Source organism: Tachyglossus aculeatus, chromosome 21, assembly GCF_015852505.1.
Source record: "Tachyglossus aculeatus isolate mTacAcu1 chromosome 21, mTacAcu1.pri, whole genome shotgun sequence".
Lineage (NCBI taxonomy): Eukaryota > Metazoa > Chordata > Mammalia > Monotremata > Tachyglossidae > Tachyglossus > Tachyglossus aculeatus.
In genome coordinates, this window is record NC_052086.1 from 24,305,016 (window position 1) to 24,329,831 (window position 24,816).

The 24,816-nt window shown below is 47.6% G+C and overlaps 1 protein-coding gene across 1 annotated transcript in view; it reads left to right on the forward strand.

Moving 5' to 3' along the window:
* The first annotated feature begins 8,784 nt into the window (after positions 1-8,784).
* The window catches only part of LOC119942916 (MLX interacting protein), a 69,596-nt gene continuing 53,564 nt past the window's right edge, over positions 8,785-24,816 (forward strand). Inside the window, exon 1 of the mRNA XM_038763959.1 lies at positions 8,785-9,179. Coding sequence (XP_038619887.1) covers positions 8,818-9,179 — 362 coding nt within the window. The 5' untranslated portion in view covers positions 8,785-8,817. The remainder of the gene's footprint in view (positions 9,180-24,816) is intronic.

Sequence of the window (24,816 nt, forward strand, 5' to 3'; positions counted from 1 at the left end):
TGGCAACATGTAGAGACGGTCCCTACCCAACAGCGGGCTCACAGTCTAGACGACCCTGGCCCTACTACTACTAGGGAAGTAGTAGTGGCTTCACTACTATTATTACTACTATTTATTACTCTATTTATTTAACTTGTACCTATCTATTCTATTAATTTTATTTTGTTAGTATGTTTGGTTTTGTTCTCTGTCTCCCCCTTCTAGACTGTGAGCCCACTGTTGGGTAGGGACTGTCTCTAAGTGTTGCCAGCTTGTACTTCCCAAGCGCTTAGTACAGTGCTCTGCACACAGTAAGTGCTCAATAAATACGATTGATTGATTGATTGATTGATTACTATGAGAAGCAGCATGGCTCAGTGGAAAGAGCCCCCTCCTTCCTCTCCCCCTCCTCCTTGCTCCCCATCCCCCTGCCTTACCTCCTTCCCCTCCCCACAGCACCTGTACATATGCATGTATGTTTGTACGTATTTATTATTCTATTTATTTTATCTGTACATATTTATTCTATTTATTTTATTTTGTTAATATGTTTTGTTTTGTTCTCTGTCTCCCCATTCCAGACTGTGAGCCCACTGTTGGGTAGCGACTGTCTCTATATGTTGCCAGCTTGTACTTCCAAAGTGCTTAGTACAGTGCTCTGCACACAGTAAGTGCTCAATAAATATGATTGATTGATTGATTACTATGAGAAGCAGCATGCCTCAGTGGAAAGAGCCCCCTCCTTCCTCTCCCTCTCCTCCTGCTCCCCATCCCCCTGCCCTACCTCCTTTCCCTCCCCACAGCACCTGTATATATGTATGTATGTTTGGATGTATTTATTATTCTATTTATTTTATCTGTACATATTTATTCTATTTATTTTATTTTGTTAATATGTTTTGTTTTGTTCTCTGTCTCCCCCTTCTAGACTGTGAGCCCACTGTTGGGTAGGGACCATCTCTGTATGTTGCCAACTTGTACTTCCCAAGTGCTTAGTACAGTGCTCTGCACACAGTAAGCGCTCAATAAATACGATTGAATGAATGAATGAATGCTGTGGCTATTTCTTCAGAATGGCTGTTCTGTTTTATGGGCAAGTTAATGCTGCATTTAAATAAGGAGAAAATGGGAACTTTACTTTTTTTTAAAAAAAAAAAGGAACCATAACATTGCCCAATGCTCAATTCAAGGACTGTTCTAAGCTTCTTCACGCTGGAACTCTCCCCATCCTCAAAGCCCTACTAAAACCCCACCTCTTACTGAAAACCTTCCCCGATTAGCTCTAACACCCTAGTCAAATCGACCCAACAGCCCCCCTTATACACTTATGTGTTTAATTTTATTCTGATCCTCAGTATTTACGTATATATGTGTATTGTAATTTGGATTTTCATTTGTATATTAAACTACTTATTCTATTTCATCATAAGACAAATATTTGAATTATTTCCTGCTATGTCTTAACACACTATTTGTAAAAAGCTGTTGCCTTTCCCTTTGGAAAAGAAGCTACGGAATGCAGGCTGGTAAGCGTTGGCTAACATTCTCCCACCCCCTGAACACCAGAGAGGGAAAATGTCCAGTTCACAATTTCCCTTCCCTCTAGCAGCTGGAGTTAATGGCAGTTCAGGACTCAATCAACCAATGGTATTTATTGATCACTTACTGTGAAGAGAGCACCATAGTAAGTGCTTTGGAGGGTCCAATAGAACAGTTGGTAATCAATCAATCCATCAAATTTATTGAGCATTGATTGGGTGCAGATCACTGTACTAAGTGCTTGGGAGGGTAGAGTTGGTAGATACGCGTTCCCTGGCACAAACAGCTTGTAGTCTAGAGCAGGAAACGGACATTAATATAAATAAATAAATTATTTGTATGTACATAAATGCTGTGGGGCTGAGGGTGGGGTGAATAAAGGGTGCAAATCCAGGTGAGCCCGTTGTTGGGTAGTGACCGTCTCTATATGTTGCCGACTTGTACTTCCCAAGCACTTAGTACAGTGCTCTGCACACAGTAAGCGCTCAATAAATAGGATTGAATGAATGAATGAACTCAGTGTAAAAGGGTTGGAAAGTAGAGAGAGAGTGTGCAGAGTGGTTAGTTCTTTCCTCACTCAGAACTAGCTGCTCACTCCTCTTCCCCAAATCCAGGATTTGTAGAGAACCTGGAGTTCCTAATCAATAGAGAAGCAGTGTGGAAAGAGTATGGGCCTAGGAATCAGGGGACCTGGGTTCTAATCCCTCCTAAACTGTAAACCCGTTGTGGGCAGGGATTGTCTCTATTGCTGAATTGTACTTTACAAGAGCTTAGTACAGTGCTCTGCCCACAGTAAGCACTCAATAAATACAATTGACTGACTGACTGACTGACTGAATGAATGAATGAGTGAATAATCCTGGCTCCCCAACTTGTTGTGTGACCTTGGGCAAATCACTTAACTTCTCTCCCTATATTACCTCATCTGTAAAATGAAGATTAAAACCATGAGCCTCATGTGGGAACATGGACTGTGTCCAACCTGATTAGCTTTTACCTAGCCCAGTGCCTAGTACAGTGCCTGACACATAGTAAGCACTTAACAAATTTTTAAAAAATTAAAAAAATTCAGGAAAGCGAAAGATATTCCCAACCAATCAATCAATGGCATCCTTATACTGTGAGCCCATGTAGGACAGGGAATCTGTTTGATCTGATTATTTTATATCTACTGCAGTGCTTCGTACAGTGCTTGGCACATAGAAAGCTATTAAATACCACAGTTTTTATTAGTAGTAATATCTATAGTTGCCTGGCTAAAGAAGTGGGAGAGTACAATAGATATGGATCCCTAGCGTCAAGAAGTTTACATTCTAGTAGGGTGAGAGAGATGCATTGAAATCATTTACAGATAGGAGGAAAGAGAAAAAGGGGATAAGTATATAGGTTAGTGCTTAAGTAGTAGTAATAATGATGGTATTTAAAATCCAGCGCTTAGAACAGTGTTTTGCACATAGTAAGTGCTTAAGAAGTACCAAAATTACTATTTAAGCACTTATGTGCCAAGCACTGTTCTAAGCGCTGAGCACTGTAGGCTGCGTAAATGCAATGGGGGGTTGTCAATAATAATAATAATAATAATAATGATGGTATTTGTTAAGCGCTTACTATGTGCAAAGCACTGTTCTAAGCGCTGGGGGGGATACAAGGTGATGAGATTGTCCCATGTGGGGCTCACAGTCTTAATCCCCATTTTACAGATGAGGTAACTGAGGCTCAGGGAAGTGAAGTGACTTGCCCAAGCTCACACAGCAGATATGTGCTTAGTACAAGTGCTCTGTACACAGTAAGCCCTCAATAAATACGATTGAATGAATGTGGCAGAGCAGGGATTCGAACCCATGACTTCTGACTCCAAAGTCCGTGCTCTTTCCACTGAGCCATGGTGCTTCAAGTGTTCAAGTGGCACTTTCATTCATTCATTCATTCAATCGTATTTATTGAGTGCTTACTGTGTGCAGAGTATAGTGTATTAAGCGCTTGGGAGAGTATAATACAGTGTGGCTCAGCGGAAAGGGCATGGGCTTTGGAGTCAGAGGTCATGGGTTCAAATCCTGGCTCCGCCAATTGTCAGCTGTGTGACTTTGGGCAAGTCACTTAAGTTCTCTGTGCCTCAGTGACATCATCTGTAAAATGGGGATGAAGACTGTGAGCTCCCCGTGGGACAACCTGATCACCTTGTAACCTCCCCAGTGCTTAGAACAGTGCTTTGCACATAGTAAGCACTTAATAAATGCCATTATTATTATTATTATTCCCTGCCCATAATGACCTTATGAGAGCAGGGGAGGCAGACATCAATACAAATAAATAAAATTACAGATATGTACATAAGTGCTGTGGGGCTGGGGCAGGGGGGAGTGGGAGATGAGGAAAGGTGGGGCTTAGTCTGGGAAGGCCTCTTGGAGGAGATGGGCCTTCAGTAAGGCACAGAGGTGCTGAGGTGGCAACTGGGAGGAATTAATTTGTGGACAGTAGAAATTAATTGGGGAAAAAGTCCTGGAGGAGTTGGGAGGGTTACGAACCAATTGGTCAATCATATTTATTGAGCACTTACTGTGTGCAGGGCACTGTACTATGATTGGGAGAGTACAAAATCAATCAATCAATCATATTTATTGAGTGCTTACTGTGTGCAGAGCACTGTACTAAGCACTTGGGAAGTACAAGTTGGCAACATATGGAGACAGTCCCTACCCAACAGTGGGCTCACAGTCTAGAAGGGGGAGACAGAGAACGAAACCAAACATATTAACAAAATAAAATAAATAGAATATAACATTCATTCATTCAATCGTATTTATTGAGCTCTTACTGTGTGCTAAGGGCTTGGAAAGTACAATTCAGCAACAGAGACAATCTCTACCCAACAATGGGCTCACAGTCTAGAAGGGGGGAGACAGACAACAAAACAGGTACAACTAGACAGGCATCAATAGCATCAGTACAAATAATAGAATTATAGATATATACATATCATTAATAAAATAAATAGAATAATACACATGTACATATATATACGCAAGTGCTGTGGGGTGGGGAAGGGGGTAGAGCAGAGGGAGGGAATTGGGGCCATGAGGAGGGGAGGAGGAGCAGAGGAAAAGGGGGGCCTAGTTTGGGCCCAATCAATCAATCAACAACCAATCAATGGCATTTACTGAGTGCTTACTGTGTGCAAAGCACTGTACTAAGTGCTTGGGAGAGTAATAATAATAATAATAATGATGGCATTTGTTAAGCGCTTACTATATGCAAAGCACTGTTCTAAGCGCTGGGGGGATACGGGGTGATCACGTTGTCCCACGGGGGGCTCACAGTCTTCATCCCCATTTTACAGATGAGGTAACTGAGGCTCAGAGAAGTTAAGTGACTTGCCCAAGGTCACACAGCAGACATGTGGGGGAGCTGGGATTAGAACCCATGACCTCTGACTCCCGAGCCCGGGCTCTTTCCACTGAACCTCACTGCTTTTCTAGTACAGAGAGTACAGAACAACAGAACCGGGTAAACATGTTCTCCGCCCACAGTGAACTTCCAGTCTAGAGGACCCTGTAGAATATATTGGGGTTGTCCCAGATAAATGAGAAAATTGAGTTTTCCCAAGGCTTTAATCACCTTGTTTGCCTCCATCAGGACTCTTGCTGAGTTCCTTATGGAACAGTAGATTCAGTATATCACTGCCAAGTTTACAGCCAAGAGCATACCTGCCAACTTTGTGACTTTGGGCAAGTAATTTAACTTCTCTGTGCCTTAGTCACCTCATCTGTAAAATGGGGACCAAGACTGTGAGCCCCACATGGGACAACCTGATTACCCTCTATCTACCCAGAGTTGGTAGACATGTTCAGCAGTGTGGCCTAGTGGATAGAGCACAGGCCAAGGAGTCAGAAGGTCATGGGTTCTAATCGCGACTCCATCACATGTCTGCTGTGTGACCTTGGGCAAGCCACTTCACTTCTCTGGACCTCAGTTACCTCATCTGTAAAATGGGGATTAAGAGTGTGAGCCCTATGTGGGGCAGGGACTGTGTCCATTCTAACTTGTATCTACCCCAGTGCTTAGAACAGTGCTTGGCACATAGTAAGCGTTCAACAAGTACCATAATTTATTATTATTATTATTATTAAGGAGTTTACAGTCATTCATTCATTCATTCAATCGTATTTATTGAGCACTTACTGTGTGCAGAGCACACAGTGCAGAGCCTTTTACAGTCTAGAAGGGATGGGCCGAGGCGGCCCCTCCAGATTTGACGGTGGAGGAAGTTCCAGGCAAGGGGAAAAGATGAGAATGAGGTACATGATAATAACAATAGTATTTGTTTAGCACTTACTATGTGCCAAGCACTGTTCAAAACACTGGGGGGGATACAAGGTAATCAAGCTGTCCCACGTGGGGCTCACAGTCTTAATCTCCATTTTCCAGATGAGGTAACTGAGGCACAGAGAAGTTAAGTGACTTGCCCAGAGTCACACGGCAGACAAGTGGCAGAGCCAGGATTAGAACCCATGACTTCTGACTCCCAAGCCCGGGCTCTTTCCACTGAGCCACATGGCTTCTCCGGAACACCCCTGAAGTTCTCATTTAATCAGTCCCCTGTCTCCCTCCCCACTCTCAAGACCAAGCCTGCATTCGACCATTATTCTCATTTCCTTCCTAAATTTTTCACCTGGTGCTTTGAGAAACTGGGGCCTGCATTTTAACATCCATAAACGTTTCAGGATATCCCAGGGCCTCTTATTTCCCTCAAGGGGTAGAAGCTCCCCTTTATGTCATCTGGGTCTTCTCCCCCCCAATCTCCTCCTTCTAGACTGTAAGCCCCTTGTTGGGTAGGGACTGTCTTTATATATTGCCGCTTTATACTTCCCAAGCGCTTGGTACAGTGCTCTGCACACAGTAAGCGCTCAATAAATACGACTGAATGAATGAATGGAGAAAAGGAGCAAGGGAGGGAGGAGAGAGAGGAGAGAAAGGGGGAGGGGGAGAGGAAAAGGGAGAGAAAAAGAAAAGAGAGAAAGAGAGGGAGAGATGGGGTGGGGGTGAAAGAGCAGGCATGCGAGGATTCATTCATTGATTCATTCAATCATATTTATTAATAATGATAGCATTTGTAAATGCTTATTATGTGCGAAGCACTGTTCTAAGCACTGGGGTATACAAGGTGATCAGGTCGTCCTACGTGGGGGCTCACAGTCTTAATCCCCATTTTACAGACGAGGGAACTGAGGCACAGAGAAGTTAAGTGACTTGCCCAAAGTCACACAGCTGACAAGTGGCAGAGCCAGGATTAGAACCCATGGCCTGGGTTCTGGCTCCCAAGCCCGTGCTCTTTCCTCTGAGCCACCTATTTATTGAGCGCTTACTGTGTGCAGAGCACTGTACTAAGGGCTTGGAAAGTACAATGGGGCAACAGATAGAGACAATCCCTACCCGACAAAGGGCTCACAGTGCCAGCGCTTAGAACAATGATTTCCACCTAGTAAGTGCTTAACAAATACCATCATTATTATAGAAGCGCTTAGCACAGTACTAAGCGCTTAGTCCAGTGCTCTGCACAGAGTAAGCGCTCAATAAATTCGATACAATGAATGAACCATTGAATGAATGAATAGAAGGGGGAGACAGACGACAAAACAAGTAGACAGGCATCAATAGCATCAAAATCTGCCCCCTGCCCCGGGGCATGCGGGTCCTGGAGGAGGAGGAGGAGAAAAGGAGGAAGAGGAGGAGAAAAGGAGGACTGATGATGATGAGGGCATTTGTTAAGCACTTACTATGTGCTAAGCGCTGGGGAGGTTACAAGATGATCAGGTTGTCCCACAGGAGGCTCACAGTCTTCACCCCCATTTTACAGATGAGGTAACTGAGGCTCAGAGCAGTTAAGTGACTCGCCCAAAGTCACACAGCTGAGAATTGGCAGAGCTGAGATTCGAACCCATGACCTCTGACTCCAAAGCCCGGGCTCTTTCCACTGAGCCACCCTGCTTCGAAGAGGAAGAGGAGAGAAGAGGAGAAAGGGAGAAAAGGAGGAGGAGGAGAAGAGGAGGAGGAGGAGAGGAGGAGGAGAAGAAGAGGACGAGGAGAAGAGGACGAGGAGAAAAGGAGGAGGAGGGGAAAGGGAGGAGGAGGAGGAGAAAAGGAGGAAGAGGAGGAAGGGAGGAGGAAGAGGAGGAAGGGAGGAGGAAGAGAAGGAAGGGAGGAGGAAGAGGAGAAAGGGAGGAGGAAGAGGAGAAAGGGAGGAGGAAGAGGAGAAAGGGAGGAGGAAGAGGAGAAAGGGAGGAGGAGGAAGAGGAGAAAGGGAGGAGGAGGAAGAGGAGATAGGGAGGAGGAGGAGGAGGAGAAAAGGAGGAAGAGGAGAAAGGGAGGAGGAGGAAGAGGAGAAAGGGTGGAGGAGGAGGAGGAAGAGAGGAAGAGGAGAAAGGGAGGAGGAGGAGGAGGAGGAAGAGAGGAAGAGGAGAAAGGGAGGAGGAGGAAGAGGAGAAAGGGAGGAGGAGGAAGAGGAGATAGGGAGGAGGAGGAGAAAAGGAGGAAGAGGAGAAAGGGAGGAGGAGGAAGAGGAGATAGGGAGGAGGAGGAGGAGAAAAGGAGGAAGAGGAGAAAGGGAGGAGGAGGAAGAGGAGATAGGGAGGAGGAGGAGGAGAAAAGGAGGAAGAGGAGAAAGGGGGGAGGAGGAGAAAAGGAGGAAGAGGAGGAGGAGGAGGAGAAAAGGAGGAGAAAAGGAGAAAAGAAGGAGGAGGAGACGTGGAGGAGGAGAAGGGGAGGAAAAAAGAGAAGGAGGAGGAGGAGAAGAGGAGAAAAAGAGAAAAGGAGAAGGAGGAGAAGAGGAGGAGGAAGAAAAGAGGAGGAGAAAAGGAGAAAAGGAGGAGGAGAAAAGGAGGAGAAAAGACGGAGGAGGAGACGTGGAGGAGAAGAGGAGGAAAAAGCGAGAAGGAGGAGAAAAGGAGAAGGAGGAGAAGAGGAGGAGAAAAGGAGGAGGAGGAGAAGGGTCCGGGGTCGTGTAGCGGGCGTAGCCCCTAGTTGAGCTTGCACGGGTCGGTTGGGAGGCGGGGGCCGCGTTTTTGTCGGCCGCAGGCGGTCGCGGGGCCGGCGCCTTTAAGAGTCAATCCCGGGCCTCCCATTGGCTGAGGCGCGCCGGGGACGTCGCGGCGAAGGCCCGCCCCCCCGGGGGTTGAGTCGGTGCCGTCCGCCGCGCCTCCTCCCCGCTCCCCGCTCCCCGCTCCCCGCTCCCCGCTCCCCGGCCCGGGACGGTGGGGGCCGTCGGGGGGAGCTCGGTCCTTCGCCGGCCCCGGTCCCCGGGGGATGCCCCGGGCCGCGCTCATGGCCGCGGACGCGTTCACGTGCTCGTCCCGGCGGCCCCGCGGCCGGCCGGCGCTGCCCCAGCCCGACGAGCCGGAGGAGGACGACGACGACGACGACGACTCGGACGCGGACTCGGAGCCCCGGCCTCCGCCGCCCCCTCCCCGCCGCCAGCAGATCATCCACAGCGGCCACTTCATGGTGTCCTCCCCGCACCGCGACCACCCGCCCAAGAAGGGCTACGACTTCGACACGGTCAACAAGCAGACCTGCCAGACCTACAGCTTCGGCAAGACCAGCTCCTGTCGCTTGTCCATCGACGCCTCCCTCACCAAGCTCTTCGAGTGCATGAGCTTGGCCTACAGGTAGCCGAGGGGGGACCGGGGGCACCCCGAAAAACGGCGAAAAAAATTAGGGGCCGAACGGGGACCGAACCTTTAGGGAGAGGGGCGGTGGGACCTCGACACCGACGAGGTCAGACGGACAGAGAGGGAGGGAGGGGTCCCCCCTGCCAAATGTGGGCTAATTAATAATAATAATAAGCGCTTACTATGTGCAAAGCACTGTTCTGAGCGCTGGGGAGGTTACAAGGTGATAAGGTTTTAGACTGTGAGACTACTACTACTACTACTACCCTACTGCGCTTACTATGTGCAAAGCACTGTTCTGAGCGCTGGGCAGGTTACAAGGTGATCAGGTTTTAGACTGTGAGACTACTACTACTACTACTACCACCCTACTGCGCTTACTATGTGCAAAGCACTGCTCTAAGCGCTGGGCAGGTTACAAGGTGATCAGGTTTTAGGCTGTGAGCCCACTGTTGGGTAGGGACCGCCTCTAGATGTTGCCAATTTGTACTTCCCAAGCGCTTAGTCCAGCGCTCTGCCCATAGTAAGCGCTCGGTAAATACGATTGATGATGATGATGATCAGGTTGACCCACGGGGGGGCTCACGGTCTTCATCCCCATTTTACAGATGAGGGAACTGAGGCCCAGAGAAGTGAAGGGACTTGCCCGGAGTCACCCAGCTGACAAGTGGCCGGGATTTGAACCCGTCATCATCATCAGTCGTATTTATTGAGCGCTTACTATGGGCAGAGCACTGGACTAAGCGCTTGGGAAGTACAAATTGGCAACAGATAGAGACAGTCCCTACCCAACAGTGGGAACCCATGACCTCTGACTCCAAAGCCCGGGCTCTTTTGCACTAGAGCCTCGCTGCTTCTCTGATTATAACAGTGTTTAATAACGATGCTATTTGTTCAGCGCTTCCTACGTGCCAAGGACTGTTCTGAGAGCTGGGATAGATACAAGGTGATCGGGTTGCCCCACTTGGGGCTCACGGTCTTAATTCCCAATTTGCGGATGAGGTCACTGAGGCCCAGAGAATAATAATCATAATAATAACGGTGGCATTTATTAAGCGCTTATTATGTGCCGAGCATTGTTCTAAGCGCTGCGGGGGTTACAGCGTCATCAGGTCCTATTTATGTTGATGCTATTGATGCTTGTTTACTTGTTTTGATGTCTGTCTCCCCCCTTCTAGACTGTGAGCCCCCTTATTGGGTAGGGACTATTTCTATTTGCTGCTGAATTGTACTTTCCTTTTAGACTGTGAACCCACTGTTGGGTAGGGACTGTCTCTATATGTTGCCAACTTGTACTTCCCAAGCGCTTAGTACAGTGCTCCGCACACAGTAAGCGCTCAATAAATACGACTGATTGATTGATCAGGTTGTCTCACGTGGGGCTCACAGTCTTCATCCCCATTTTACAGATGAGGGAACTGAAGCCTAGAAAAGTGAAGTGACTTGCCCAAGCTCACACAGCGGACAAGTGGCGGAGCCGGGATTAGAACCCACGTCCTTTGACTCCTAATAATAATAATGATAATTATGGTATTTGTTAAGCGCTTACTATGTACCAACACTGTTCTAAGCGCTGGGGTAGATAGAAGGTAATCAGGTTGTTCCATGTGAGGTTCACACCCTTACTCCCCATTTTACAGATGAGGTCACTGAGGCCCAGAGAAGTGAAGTGACTTGCCCAAAGTCACACAGCAGACAAGTGGCGGAGCCGGGATTGGAACCCTCGTCCTTTTTGACTCCCAAGCCCGGGCTGTTGTCACTAAGCCACGCTGCTTGTTAAGCGCTTACTATGTGAGCCCATTGTGGGCAGGGATTGTCTCCATTTGTTGCCGAATTGTACTTTCCAAGCTCTTAGTACAGTGCTCAGCACACAGTAAGCGCTCAGTAAATACGATTGAATGAATGAATATGTGCCAAGCACTGTTCTAAGCGCTGGGGTCGATGCAAGCTGATTAGGTTGTCCCACGTGGGGCTCAGAGTCTTATTCTAGACTGTGAGCCCACTGTTGGGTAGGGACTGTCTCTATACGTTGCCAACTTGTACTTCCCAAGCGCTTAGTACAGTGCTCTGCACACAGTAAGCGCTCAATAAATACGATTGATTGATTATTCCCCATTTTACGGATGAGGTAACTGAGGCACAGAGAAGTTGTTACTTGTCCGCAGTCACACAGCTGACAAACGGTGGAGCAGCATTGGAACCCACGACCTCTGACTCCCAAGCCCGGGCTCTTTCCACTAAGCCACGCCAACCCTCTTGGGGGTCGGTCACCCGAGAAGAGGTGAAGGGAGAGGGATGGGACCTAGACATCTAGAGCTGGAAGACCTGGGTACTCGGGGACAGACAACGATGCAACGCTTAGTACAGTGCTTGGCGCACAGTAAACGCCCAGTCAGTACCATCGCAATATTAGAGGAAAGGGAGGTGGGGCTTACAGGCACCAACACCCAAAGGAGGAGGGAATGAGAGAGGACCTGCTTTAATGCTGGTGGCCAAAGAGGCTACCTGGACTTTTCCTAGGTCTGTGAATTAGCACCTACCCGTTAGGCCTCTGTCCTCCACCTGATCCAATTACCGCCAAGGTTGAGGGTGAATCAACGCTGTAAATTAATCAGTCGGGCGTATTTGTTGAGCACCGTACTGAGCGCCTAAGTTGAGTTTGAACTGTAATTTAGGGGATCCGACCGCCATCGGTGGTGCACTCTGGCCCCCTGGACAATGAGAACCATCTAGTTTGGGCGAGATGAAGGAAAGGAAATCCCCTCTTTGCCCGGCAACACCGGAGTTTGGAGTGGGTGAGGCCCCAGGGCAATGCAGTCGTGTGCATCCATCACGACTGGATGGATCCCTGAGCCAAGATCCAGCAGAAACCATCTCCGGGAACCAGCAGGAACACTGCTTTTTTTGGTGAATAGGAAGGCGTAGAAGGATTAAGTTTGTTCCAGTCTCTCCCACTTGCCTCTCTCATTGTGTATATATTAAGATCTTACATCTGGTGTCTCTCTTCCACGCTGCCAACAATTCCCCTGGATTTTTGCAGTGGTGTATGTAGCCTCTGCAGTTCATCCCCTCGCACGTAGCTTGCGATTAAGATCTCTGTTGAGCCGAGGTTATTGCATTAGTGGCCGGACGGGCTGAGGCTGTCTCAGCTCTGCTCCTCGAGCTGCAAATGAAAAGTCACCCTGGAGACATCACCAAGAAGACCCGATCCAAAAAGTTTGGGAAGGGAAGAAATAGGAACGTTTTTCTCCATCTTGTAAGCTGAAAGCCAGAACCCTTATCTTTTGAACATCAGGAATTTGGTTTTGAGTATTTATTGACAGCAGAGGAAAAAATGATTAGTCAATATTAACTGCTCCTTTCACTTCCTCTTTTAAAACATTTTTTCTGATGACTTGTCACATGTTTTTACATTTATGTGGTGGGCCTCCGGCCCTCTGATCCACCTCTCATGCACTGCCCTTTGCTCACAGCTGACCTTTGGTGCTTTAGTTTTGTCGTCTAGGGACTGGGCTACACCAAAACCAGGTAGGGAGGGATGATTCTGTTTGGATGGCAAAATAATAAAACTTCAGCAGAACTACCACCCCTTCTCAGCCACCTTTGCCTTGCTGTAGGTGAATAGAAATACTCACTGTAGACAACACCTTACACTTTGACTTTTACTTCCAAATTAGAGATGAAGAATAGCGCTATAATAATGATATTAAATATCTTCAAGTGCAACTCTTGTTGTGGAAAGTTGAGGAGAACCTGAGCCGAACCTAGAACTTTGGAGGGGCCCTCTTTTTATGAACGGGCTTTAGGGTCTCACCAGGAAATAAACTTTAAAAAAAGATGTGTATCAGCATTATGCCCCTCTTTAAAATACTCTGGAAACTTTCTCCTACTTTTGAAGTCTGTGGCATCAGTTCCTTCATGACACCATCCCAGTGGTGTAAAAATACTCATCTTGATGTTCAAGATGGCAAACCTGCTTCATTCTGCTTCTCCTACTCTTCCTCACATACCCAACATCCAGTATGCTGTTGCTTGAGAGCGATTGGTACAGAGCTTGTTTGTTGCTGTGAGGCTGGGTGGTAAACCCCCTTCTTTCAGTCGGCAGCCAGTTCATTCATTCATTCAATCGTATTTATTGAGCGCTTACTGTGTGCATAGCACTGTACTAAGCTCTTGGGAAGCACAGGTTGGCAACATGTAGAGACGGTCTCTACCCAGCAACGGGCTCACTGCCAGTTGATCCGATGAGGCAAGAGGGAAATGATCCTGAACAACTATTAGATCTGTGGCTTCTGACAGGACTAGCTCTCTTCCTCCCTTCAAAGCCGTACTGAGAGCTCACCTCCTCCAGGCCTTCTCAGACTGAGCCCCCTTTTTCCTCTCCCTCTCCCCATCCCCCCTGCCCTACCTCCTTCCCCTCCCCACAGCACCTGTATATATGTTTGTACAGATTTTTTACTCTAATTATTCTACTTGTACATATTTACTATTCTATTTATTTTGTCAGTGATGTGCATTCCTTTCCAAACTCCTTGAACGAGTTGTCTACACGCGCTGCCTAGAATTCCTCAACAACAACTCTCTCCTCGACCCCCTCCAGTCTGGCTTCCGTCCCCTTCATTCCACGGAAACTGCGCTCTCAAAGGTCACCAATGACCTCCTGCTTGCCAAATCCAACGGCTCATACTCTGTCCTAATCCTCCTCGACCTCTCAGCTGCCTTTGACACTGTGGACCACCCCCTTCTCCTCAACACGTTATCTGACCTTGGCTTCATTGACTCCGTCCTCTCCTGGTTCTCCTCTTATCTCTCCGGTCGTTCTTTCTCAGTCTCTTTTGCAGGCTCCTCCTCCCCCTCCCATCCTCTTACTGTGGGGGTTCCCCAAGGTTCAGTGCTTGGTCCCCTTCTGTTCTCAATCTACACTCACTCCCTTGGTGACCTCATTCGCTCCCACGGCTTCAACTATCATCTCTACGCTGATGACACCCAGATCTACATCTCTGCCCCTGCTCTCTCCCCCTCCCTCCAGGCTCGCATCTCCTCCTGCCTTCAGGACATCTCCATCTGGATGTCCGCCCGCCACCTAAAGCTCAACATGTCGAAGACTGAGCTCCTTGTCTTCCCTCCCAAACCTTGTCCTCTCCCTAACTTTCCCATCTCTGTTGACGGCACTACCATCCTTCCCGTCTCACAAGCCCGCAACCTTGGTGTCATCCTCGACTCCGCTCTCTCATTCACCCCTCACATCCAAGCCGTCACCAAAACCTGCCGGTCTCAGCTCCGCAACATTGCCAAGATCCGCCCTTTCCTCTCCATCCAAACCGCTACCCTGCTAATTCAAGCTCTCATCCTATCCCGTCTGGACTACTGCATCAGCCTTCTCTCTGATCTCCCATCCTCGTGTCTCTCTCCACTTCAATCCATACTTCATGCTGCGGCCCGGATTATCTTTGTCCAGAAACGCTCTGGACATATTACTCCCCTCCTCAAAAACCTCCAATGGCTACCGATCAATCTGCGCATCAAGCAGAAACTCCTCACCCTGGGCTTCAAGGCTCTCCATCACCTCGCCCCCTCCTACCTCACCTCCCTTCTCTCCTTCTACTGCCCAGCCCGCACCCTCCGCTCCTCCACCACTAATCTCCTCACTGTACCTCGCTCTCGCCTGTCCCGCCATCGACCCCCGGCCCACGTCATCCCCCGGGCCTGGAATGCCCTCCCTCTGCCCATCCGCCAAGCTAGCTCTCTTCCTCCCTTCAAGGCCCTGCTGAGAGCTCACCTCCTCCAGGAGGCCTTCCCAGACTGAGCCCCTTCTTTCCTCTCCCCTCGTCCCCCTCTCCATCCCCCCGTCTTACCTCCTTCCCTTCCCCACAGCACCTGTATATATGTATATATGGTTGTACATATTTATTACTCTATTTATTTATTTATTTATTTATTTTACTTGTACATTTCTATCCTACTTATTTTATTTTGTTGGTATGTTTGGTTCTGTTCTCTGTCTCCCCCTTTTAGACTGTGAGCCCACTGTTGGGTAGGGACTGTCTCTATGTGATGCCAATTTGTACTTCCCAAGCGCTTAGTACAGTGCTCTGCACATAGTAAGCGCTCAATAAATACGATTGATTGATTGATTGATCTAGCTTTACTTCTATTTAGTCTGATGACTTGACACCTGACCACATTTTGTTTTGTTGTCTGTCTCCCCCTTCTAGACTGTGAGCCCGTTGTTGGGTAGGGACCGTCTCTATATGTTGCCAACTTGTACTTCCCAAGAGCTTAGTACAGTGCGCTCTGTACACAGTAAGCACTCAATAAATATGATTGAATGAATGAATGAATGAGAGTGCGAAAGTTTTGACTCATCAACTGGCAGGTCCATGATCCCAACTTTTTCCCCGGGCTGCCATCTTTCTGTCCTGAGGATTGGACAGATTGGATGTAAAGAAACTTGACTCCTGATAAGGATGGATACATGGAGGATTCCTTTTACACTAATGGCTCCAGTGAGATTTGAACCCCAGAATAGCTCCACCCCACCGCCCGCCCTGGGAAAATGGTCCCCCTCCCTTCTCTCTTGTTGGTGCTGGCAACATGAGGGAATGTGGGACTGGAAGTGGGATCAGCTGGTCTCCTCAACTGTGTAAACGTTTCTGGCCTGGGTTCTAACTTCAACTTCCTGTCCTCTGGCCTCAGAGCTCTAGCCTTCCCTCACTCTCGGTACGCTCTGTGCTTTTGGTTTGGTTTCCTGTTAGCTGCCACCTCCCAGCTATTTCCAGACCATGCTTAGGCAGCTTTTGGGGGAGGAACTAAGAGTGAAGGAGGTCGTAGCTTTTTCTTTTCCAGCTAAGAAGCATTTGAGGACTGTTTGCCCCCAACACACAAACTCCCGTTGACCTGAATGAGTGGAACTCTTCAGGGAACTTGAGGAATGTGCATGGATGTGTGAGGACAGGAGAATGGCCACTTAATCATGGAAAACAGAGAGGAAAGGACTTTCTCTTGACTCCCTTGTTCGAGTCAAACCCTTCCCCCAACAAGGTAGTGGAGGTCAGCCGACAATAGCTTGTAAGAAGTTCCCTCCCTGAGAAGCTGGGTAGGAAGAAAAAGGAGGAATTGAGAGAATAAAAGCGGGCTGCAGCAAATGGAATTGACCTTCAGTATCCTTGACTTTTGAGTTATTTCCCCCTACTGACTCGCTTCACCCTATTTTCCCCCGTGTTCCATTTTTTAGCATCTCTGTGGATCCATTTTTTTAGACCTTCCAAAAATCATTTCTATTTCCAATGTGCAGGACTTGAGGCAGGGTAAGTGGAGTATTGAAATGGTAGAAATTAACGTGTTTCTCCCTGACTGAGGCCAGACACCAGAGTTGTCTGGGAGCTCCTCACTGAGGCGACAGAACCTCCGAGTATTTGTAAATGGTGGTCCTGAACTGGGTGGTGCCGCAGGCCCTGGCTTTTTTGCTCTGGAAAGGGAGGCCTCATCAGGATATCCGCACCTCCCACTAGCAGCTTGTCAGTGGAAAACCGAGGCTTTTTGGAAGATAAAGAGGTTGTTGTGCTCCTGCACAGCTTTGTGTGTGCGTTACACACGTCAGGAAGTCTGGGGTGGGTCCATCCGCTGGTTCTACAACTATGCATGGGTGGCGTGTGTCATATAAGCAAGGTTTTCTCCTTTCCCTTCTCTGCCAGGTATAGGATAAGATAACCAGTACTCTGGCCACCTTAGGCATCATGGAGGTGGAATTAAAAGGCGGGCAGGGGGACAGGAGAGAGAAGTTTCAGCTGTTCTGCCAGCGGGCCAGGCAGCTGCCCCTGCCCGCCAGGGCAGTCGCCACCCAATCCAGGCAGTATCCACGGATAGATAATGTTTCTGGCCTAGCCCGAGGATGTTCTGCCACCCATGCTGGAAACTCCTAGAGAATCAGCGTGGCCTAGTGAAAAGAGTATGGGCCTGGTGGTCAGAAGGACCTGGGTTCAAATCCTGACTCTGCCACTAGTCTGCTTTGTGATCTTGGGCAAGTCGCTTCACTTTTCTGTGCCTGTTACCTCATCTGTAAAATGGGGATGAAGACTGAGCCCCATGTGGGACTTGGGCTGGGTCCAACCTGATTAGCTTGTATTTTCCCCAGTGCATAGTAGAGTGCCTGGCACATAATAACAACTTTAACAGATACCATTTAAAAAAACAAAAACCTAAAAAGACTGCAATCCCTGGCCTGGACAAAGCAGTTAAGTCATGGTAGCGATGGCAGAGGTAGCTGCTGAAAAGGAGGTGGACTTCCTCCTCCTCCTCTTCATCATCTGCATGTTTCAGTCAAGAGTCCAAGCATGCTTTTCATTAGTACTGACTCTCCTCTGTATCACTGAGGAGACTTCACCCTGATGGGAAAAGAGAAAAGCATCTGCAATAAGAGGCCCCTCTAAAACCTCAGGAAAGCTAGTGTCTGTGGGAGCCGTTGCTGTGGGTACAGGTGTGCCTTGGACTCTGGGCCTCTAGGAGCCTAAAACTCTGCTCCTCTAGCCTCAGCATCTGACCCACTTTTGTTTTTTATTTTGTGTACATTGTATCTCTGTCCTTGTCTTTTAGGCTGTTTTAGTGTTATTGTTTCGTTGCTCCTATGTATCTGTCTCCTGTCCACCCTCTCCCTCCTATAGTGAGCCCCTTTGGTGGGAGGGGGTCCATCCCTAATTCTACACCTCTTTCCTAGAGCTCAGTTTAACACTGCACACAGTAAGCACTTCATAAATACTATTGCTACTACTACAATTAGTCAAGTCTCATTAAACCTGCCCAGACACAAAGAGGTATCATTTTCCATGTTTTTGGATTGAGAAACTGAGGCCCTGGAGGAGAAGTGAGGGAATTCTTTCTTCTCTTCAGAGCTGATGCTACTCCCTCAACAATCATCGCTGAGGGGCTCTCCTATGCCATCTCAGCTTTGACTAGAGGCAGGACAGAAATTCCCCAAAATAGGGCCTGTTAAATTCTAAGCTTTATCAAAGCCAGGCATCGGGTCTTCTAGCCCTGTTGGAGTTTGCCAAGCACTCACTATAATGTTTTGTCTGCAGTAGGCACTAAGTAAATACTCTTGATTTATCAAGTTCTGCCCAAATCAGCTCACCTTAGTAGAAATCCAACCTTTTCTGTCTTATAATTTTGGCTAGAGTTCCATACCTGCTGGGTGGAACCTCACTGCCCCTCTCCTTGTCTCAGTTTGTCCATTCAAAAAATTAAGGAAAATAGTGCCTCTTTGTTGGGGTGGGCTTGGCTAAGCAAAAGGATTCAGCTGAAAAATACTAGGGTTGACTCCTTGTCTTCTTATGCCTAGCTTATTTTAGGTTTAGTTGTTTCTACACTCAAAGCTGTGAGTTTGCCTCTCCTCATATCAAGGTGGGCTGTGAATGTTTCATAGTATATGCAGCATCTATGGGGGCAGCTTGGAAAGAAGTGCAGAGTCAGTAGTGGAACTTTTAGCAGGCCTTCCTACCTCAAATGCAATGCACACAACCTGCCTTAATAGCCTTTGTGACTTAAATGTAAGATGCATCCCAATTGTACATCCTGTGTGTGTGGCTTTTGGTTTTTTTTATTATTATTATTACAGAATGTGCTCGCTATAAGTAGAAAATCAGGGTAATTACTTTTATGCATTTTAAGGATTAGTGTGTCTGCCCTTCAGGGCAGGTTGTGGAAGACTGAGTGTAAGTGCTGGTTTGCAACAATCCTCAGGGGTGGAATTATCTTCTATATAGAACGTGCAGGCCTAGCCTGGAATGTCTCAGCTGGTGGAATTACCAGCTTCTTTAGGAGCTGCAACTTGCAGCCTATGCCTCTGGGCAGGACCTGGAGGTCAGAGGGCTTTTGTCTTACAGTTCTGGCATTTGGAAGAGTAACCCTGACCCCCGAGGGTACCCCAGCATATCAGTACTTTTTCCTCGACTCTTGGCATGTTTTCCTTCTTGGCTCTGGCCTGGACTTTTTTCCTTGCCACTTCGCAACAGCAGATTTGGGTGGAGAGGGGCTTTGAGGTTTCAAAAGTGGGTTCTGGTCCTCCTTACCACCCCCCTGATAGAAATTCGTACTGGGCTGAAAGTGGGGGTTTTGCTGAAGGAGCTGGTGAGACCTCATCTGGTCTTGGACTCCTAAACCAAGCAATATTTAGAAGGTGCTCACAGTTAGTTATTCCCAGCTTTTCCTTGAAAAGCCTCATGAAGTGCCTAAGTTCCCTTACCTAATAACCTGTCAAAGATCTCAGCAGTCTGTTTAGCCTCTGTGGTGGGGTGAAGGCCGTTTTAGTGGCAGTGTCCACCATTTTTCCTCCAACTGATTAAGTTTGCATCAGACCCTTGTCCTTCATATTATATTGCTCTCTCTCTCTCTCTCTCTCTCTCCCTCCCCCACCCACCCACCACGTGGCCATCAGGCTTAAATCCCAGATCCTTCTGATTCCAGGCCTGTGTCCTATCCACTCAGCAATACTGTTTCTTGTCTCTGTCTTTCCAAGTGGCAGATCTAGGATTAGAACCCAGGTCCTCCTGACTTCCAGGACTGTGCTCTATCCACTAGGCCATGCTCCTGCTTCTCTCCCTCTCTCTCACTCTCTCGAAGCACATGGCCTAGTGAGTAGAGCATGGGCCTGGGTGTCAGAAGGACCTGGGTTCTAATCATGACTCTGCCGCTTGTCTGCTGTGTGACATTGGGCAAGTTACGTCACTTCTGTGTGCCTCCGTTACCTCATCTGTAAAATGGGGATGAAGACTGTGAGCCCCATGTGGTACAGGGGACTATGTCCAACCTGATCTGCTTGCATCTACCCCAGCTGTTAGAACAGCTTAACACATAGTAAGGGCCTGAAAAATACCATCTTTTTTTTCTTTCTCTGCCTTCCTGCCACTTCTGGGGTTGTCTTGGAACTGAAACATGGCTCATCCAGATAAATGTTCCTTCATGTTTTTCCTTCTAAATATATCTGCAGGCTGACATGCCTCACCTCTTCTCCACTCCACAGTTCTTTATTGTCTAGGTTGGGGAAGCATAAACATTTTCCCCTTAACACCATAGCAATTTTATCAACTGGTTCATTCCCTCTGTTAGCACAGGACCAACCCCATGGGGATAAGGACTGTGGACTTTTTAATCTGGATGATGGTGTAAACCAGAGACCGCAGATTATCTTGTACTGTAGTAGTGTTTCCCACCAGCCTGCCACTCGGGATTTACTGAGGGTTTCCAGTCAGGATAGGGCTGGCAGGACCATTCCACCTACCCTGCCCCTAGCCAAGTGAGATTTGTGCCAAGTGTAAGACCACAGAGTTACAGAGTCAGCCCTCTGTTCCCCACGCCTGCTGCCTCTTAATAATAATAATTATGGTATTTGTTAAGCGCTTACTATGTGCCAAGCATTATTCTAAGTGATGGGGTAGGTACAAGGCAATCAGGTTGTCCCACGTGGGGCTCATAGTCTTAATCCCCAGTTTTACAGATGAGGTAACTGAGGCACAGAGAAGTTAAGTGACTTGTCCAAGGTCATACAACAGTCACATGGCAGAACCAGGATTAGAACCCAGGTTCTCTGACTCCCAAGCCTATGCTCTTGTCACTAGGCCTTGCTGCTTCTACCCCAACAGCAAGGCACGCTGTGAGTTGGAGTGGCCCGTGAAGATGGGGAGTCATGGACCCCCCACCCCAATCCAGGTTGGGGTTTCCTTCAGGCAATCAATCAGTGGTATTTTTGGAGTGCATAATGTTTGCAGAGCACTGTCTGAAGTACTTGGGAGAGTAATAATAATGATAATTGTGATATTTGTTAAGCACTTACTATATGCTAGGGCACTGTACTAAGTGCTGGGGTGGATTCGGGCAAATTGGGTTGGACACAGGCCCTGTTCCATATGGGGCTCCCAGTCCCAATCCCCATTTTAAAGAGGTGGTAACTGAGGCACAGAAAAGTGAAGTGACTTGCTCCAGGTCACACAGCAAAGTCCGGGAGCCAGAATTAGGACCCATTAGCTTCTGATTCCCAGGTCCATGTGGGTCCAGGTCCATCCACTAAGGCATGCTTGATAAAGAGGATCCCTGCCTTCAGGAAACTTACATTCTAGTGGGCTGTTTGCCTTCTTGGTTTCTGGCCCTAAGACAGCGTTATCCCTAAGCAGGATCCCCAGCTTGGGCTGGAGAGGTCTGTGGAGCAGTAGTGAAGCACCTGCTTTGAAGAATGCATGAGATGTCAGGGTGATATGTTATTACGGTCTTGGCCTGGACCCCACTCAAAGCTGAAATAGTCGGTCCTCATACCGACTCCTCAGCTGGGCTCAAAAGGCACAGATGGCAGCGCTCTTGGAAGTGTCCTCCTGGGACCAGCTTGTCATAATAATAATGGCATTTATTAAGCACTTACTATGTGCAAAACACTGTTCTAAGCACTGGGGAGGATACGGGGCAATCAGGTTGTCCCACAGGGGTTTCACAGTCTTAATCCCCATTTTACAGATGAGGTAGCTGAGGCCCAGAGAAGTTAAGTGACTTGCCGAAAGTCACACAGCTGACAATTGGTAGAGCAGGGATTTGAACCCATGACCTCTGACTCCAAAGCCTGGGCTCTTTCCACTGAGCCACACTGCTTCTCTGATAATAATAATAATAATAGTAATGGTATTTATGTGCAAAGCACTGTTTTAAGCACTGGGGTAGTTACAAGGTAATCAGATTGCCCCACATGGAGCTCACAATCTTAATTCCCATTTTACAGATGAGGTAACTGAAGCACAGAGAAGTGAAGTGGCTTGCCCAGTGTCACACAGCAGACAAGTGGCAGAGTGGGATTAGAACCCACGTCCTCTGACTCCCAAGCCCGTGCTCTTTCCTCTAAGCCACGCCATTTCTGTAGAGACGCAGTGTGGCATAGTGGAAAGAGCATGGGTTGGGGGGTCAGAAGGTCGTGGATTAAATGGGGATTGAGACTGTGAGCTCCACATGGGACAACCTGATTTTCTTGTTTCCACCTGAGCGCTTAGTACAGTGCCTTGGACATAGTAAGCACGTATCCTCTGGAAGTCAGAGGATCTGGGTTCTAATCCCAGCTGACTCGCTTGCCATGTGACTTTGGGCAAGTCATTTCACTTCTGTGTGCCTCCGCTTCCTTATCCGTAAAATGGGTGTTCAATATGTTATCCTTTCTATTTATACTGTGAGCCCCACATGGGACAAGACATAGACTTTCTGATCTGACTATCTTGTATGTATCCTGCACTTAGTAGAGTGTTTGGCACTTAGTAAGGGGTTAACCAGTATTATTTTGGGGTGGCTTCTGCTTCAGCTGGGTGCCTGGAACAGGCAGGAGTCAGACTGGGCTCCAGGCTTTGGACCCAGGTAGCTCTTGATGGCTGTAATTCCCGGGACCACAGTTTATTTTGTTAGTATGTTTGGTTTTGTTCTCCGTCTCCCCCTTTTAGACTGTGAGCCCACTGTTGGGTAGGGACTGTCTCTATATGTTGCCAACTTGTACTTCCCAAGCGCTTAGTACAGTGCTCTGCACACAGTAAGCGCTCAATAAATATGATTGATTGATTGCTAAACTTGAGGATCTTCTGGTCTTGGTTCACAAGCACAAGGGCGTGTCTGCCCACAGGGAGTCAGGTGAGGAGCTCTCGGGTGGGAAGGGCAGGGAATGATAGTTGAAAATATTTTTCATTTTTCTTGGGGGCGGGTGGAGGAGGGGAGTGGAGGGAACCTCTCCAGGTGTTGGGAACTGGAAGACATTAGCTTCCCCTTTCACCCTCTTCCCATATGTTTTGTCTCCCGGGGTTGGGCTGTTTCCAAGGGCAGTTTGACCAGACCTATCACCAGACAGATGGTGGGGAGTGGGAAGAAGCAGGGCCCACAGATAACCTTACTTTCCTAGAAACAATAAGCGTGGGAGCTGCCCTGCTCATTTCAATAACCTGCCTGCCATTCTGAGTCATGATCCCAGCTGGTCAGCACACAATCAGGACTGTAATCATCCCCAGGCTGGGAGGCCTGCTGCAGTAGGTTTCTTTCCCTTGGCTTTTGATTGAGGTTTTCTTTGGCATTCTTCCCTCTTCTCTGAGCTCTGGTGGGAGGTGGAGTGAAAAGGGGTGTCTGTGCTACAGAGGTAGAGACCCGAGGGCATAAGGTCTATGGAACTGTGATCCTCAGGAGTTAGGACTCTTGGCTTACTCTCTGAGGAATATCAGCAACTGGCATAGTTACCCTGGAGAAGTGGTTTACCCTCTCTGGACTGCTGTTATCCAGACTCCAACTGATCTGACTCAGACAAGTATTTGCAAATGATTTTGAGATCTTTAGAACAGAGTGGGGAATACTACTCCTTCTCTAATCCCTCCTAAGCCCAACAGGAACCTAACTGGGTTTCTTAAACATAAAGCACCTCCCTGCAGAGGCTAGAACAGTGTCTTCCAAACTTTTTTCAGCTAAGGGATTATTTTGAAAGCAGTCTGGCCTACTGTAAAGAGCACAGGACTGGGTGTCTGGAGTCTTGGTTCTAGTCATACCTCTGCTACTTGCCTACTGGATGACCCTGGATAAGTCACTTAAAACTTATTTGTGTCTCAGTTTCCTCATCTGTAACCTTGGGGTAACATGTCTGTCTTCACCTTAGACTGTGAGCCTTGTATGGGACAGGGACTGTGACCAATTTGATTATTTTGTATCTTCTGCAGTATTCAGCATGGCATTTTGCACACTGAAAATGCTTAATAAAAGCACCTTTATATTTAAATTGTCTTTGACACATGACCTGAATTTCACAGTTCCATTTTTTCAACTCTCTTATCTCACCATTTATGCCCTCATAAATCACTGAAGTTTTTTTTTTACACTCCTCTTATCCCACAAGTGACAGGGCTTTGTTTCAAAAATATCCACAGAATTCAAAAGCACTTAAAATATATGGGTGAACTTTGACCTCAAAGTTATAGAAAAACTAACCCTTCTTTAAGTCCATCTTATAGATCTTCAGTCTGGAATTACTCCTTAACGCTCACCTGCGTCCAGGCTTAAGTTCTGTCCTTCCTTGCCTTTTCCTATCCCTGTGGTTCCTGCTCTGTTTTCTTCAAAACATCTCCTTCAGTCCTTCCTCCATACTCCCAAGACTCACCATGGGTCGGGGGAAGACAAAAAAAAAAAATCCTCACATTCAAGGCTAAAAAAAATTCCATCCATTCATTGTTGTATTTATTGAGAGCTTACTGTGTGCAAAGCACTGTACTAATTGCTTGTAAAAGAACAATATAACAATAAGCAGACATTCCCTGCCCACAGCAAGCTTACAATCCAGAGGGGGCGGGGGGTTCCAAGGACTAAATCCAGTTTCATTTTAAAGACTTCCCATTTTGATATCCAGGATGAGGCTGCAAACAAGGAAATAGAAGAGGCCCCAGGGAGATTACTTTGGTGAGGGAGTTTCTATAGCTTGATTTAAGAGTCTTGATATCAGCATCCCTCCCACTTCCTGCGGAGAGCCTTTTGCTTTAGGTATGGGGGTGTGTGTGAATGCCCAGAGCAGAGCAGCCTGGGATGTCTGACCCTCAGTCAATCAATCAATCGTATTTATTGAGCGCTTACTGTGTGCAGAGCACTGTACTAAGCG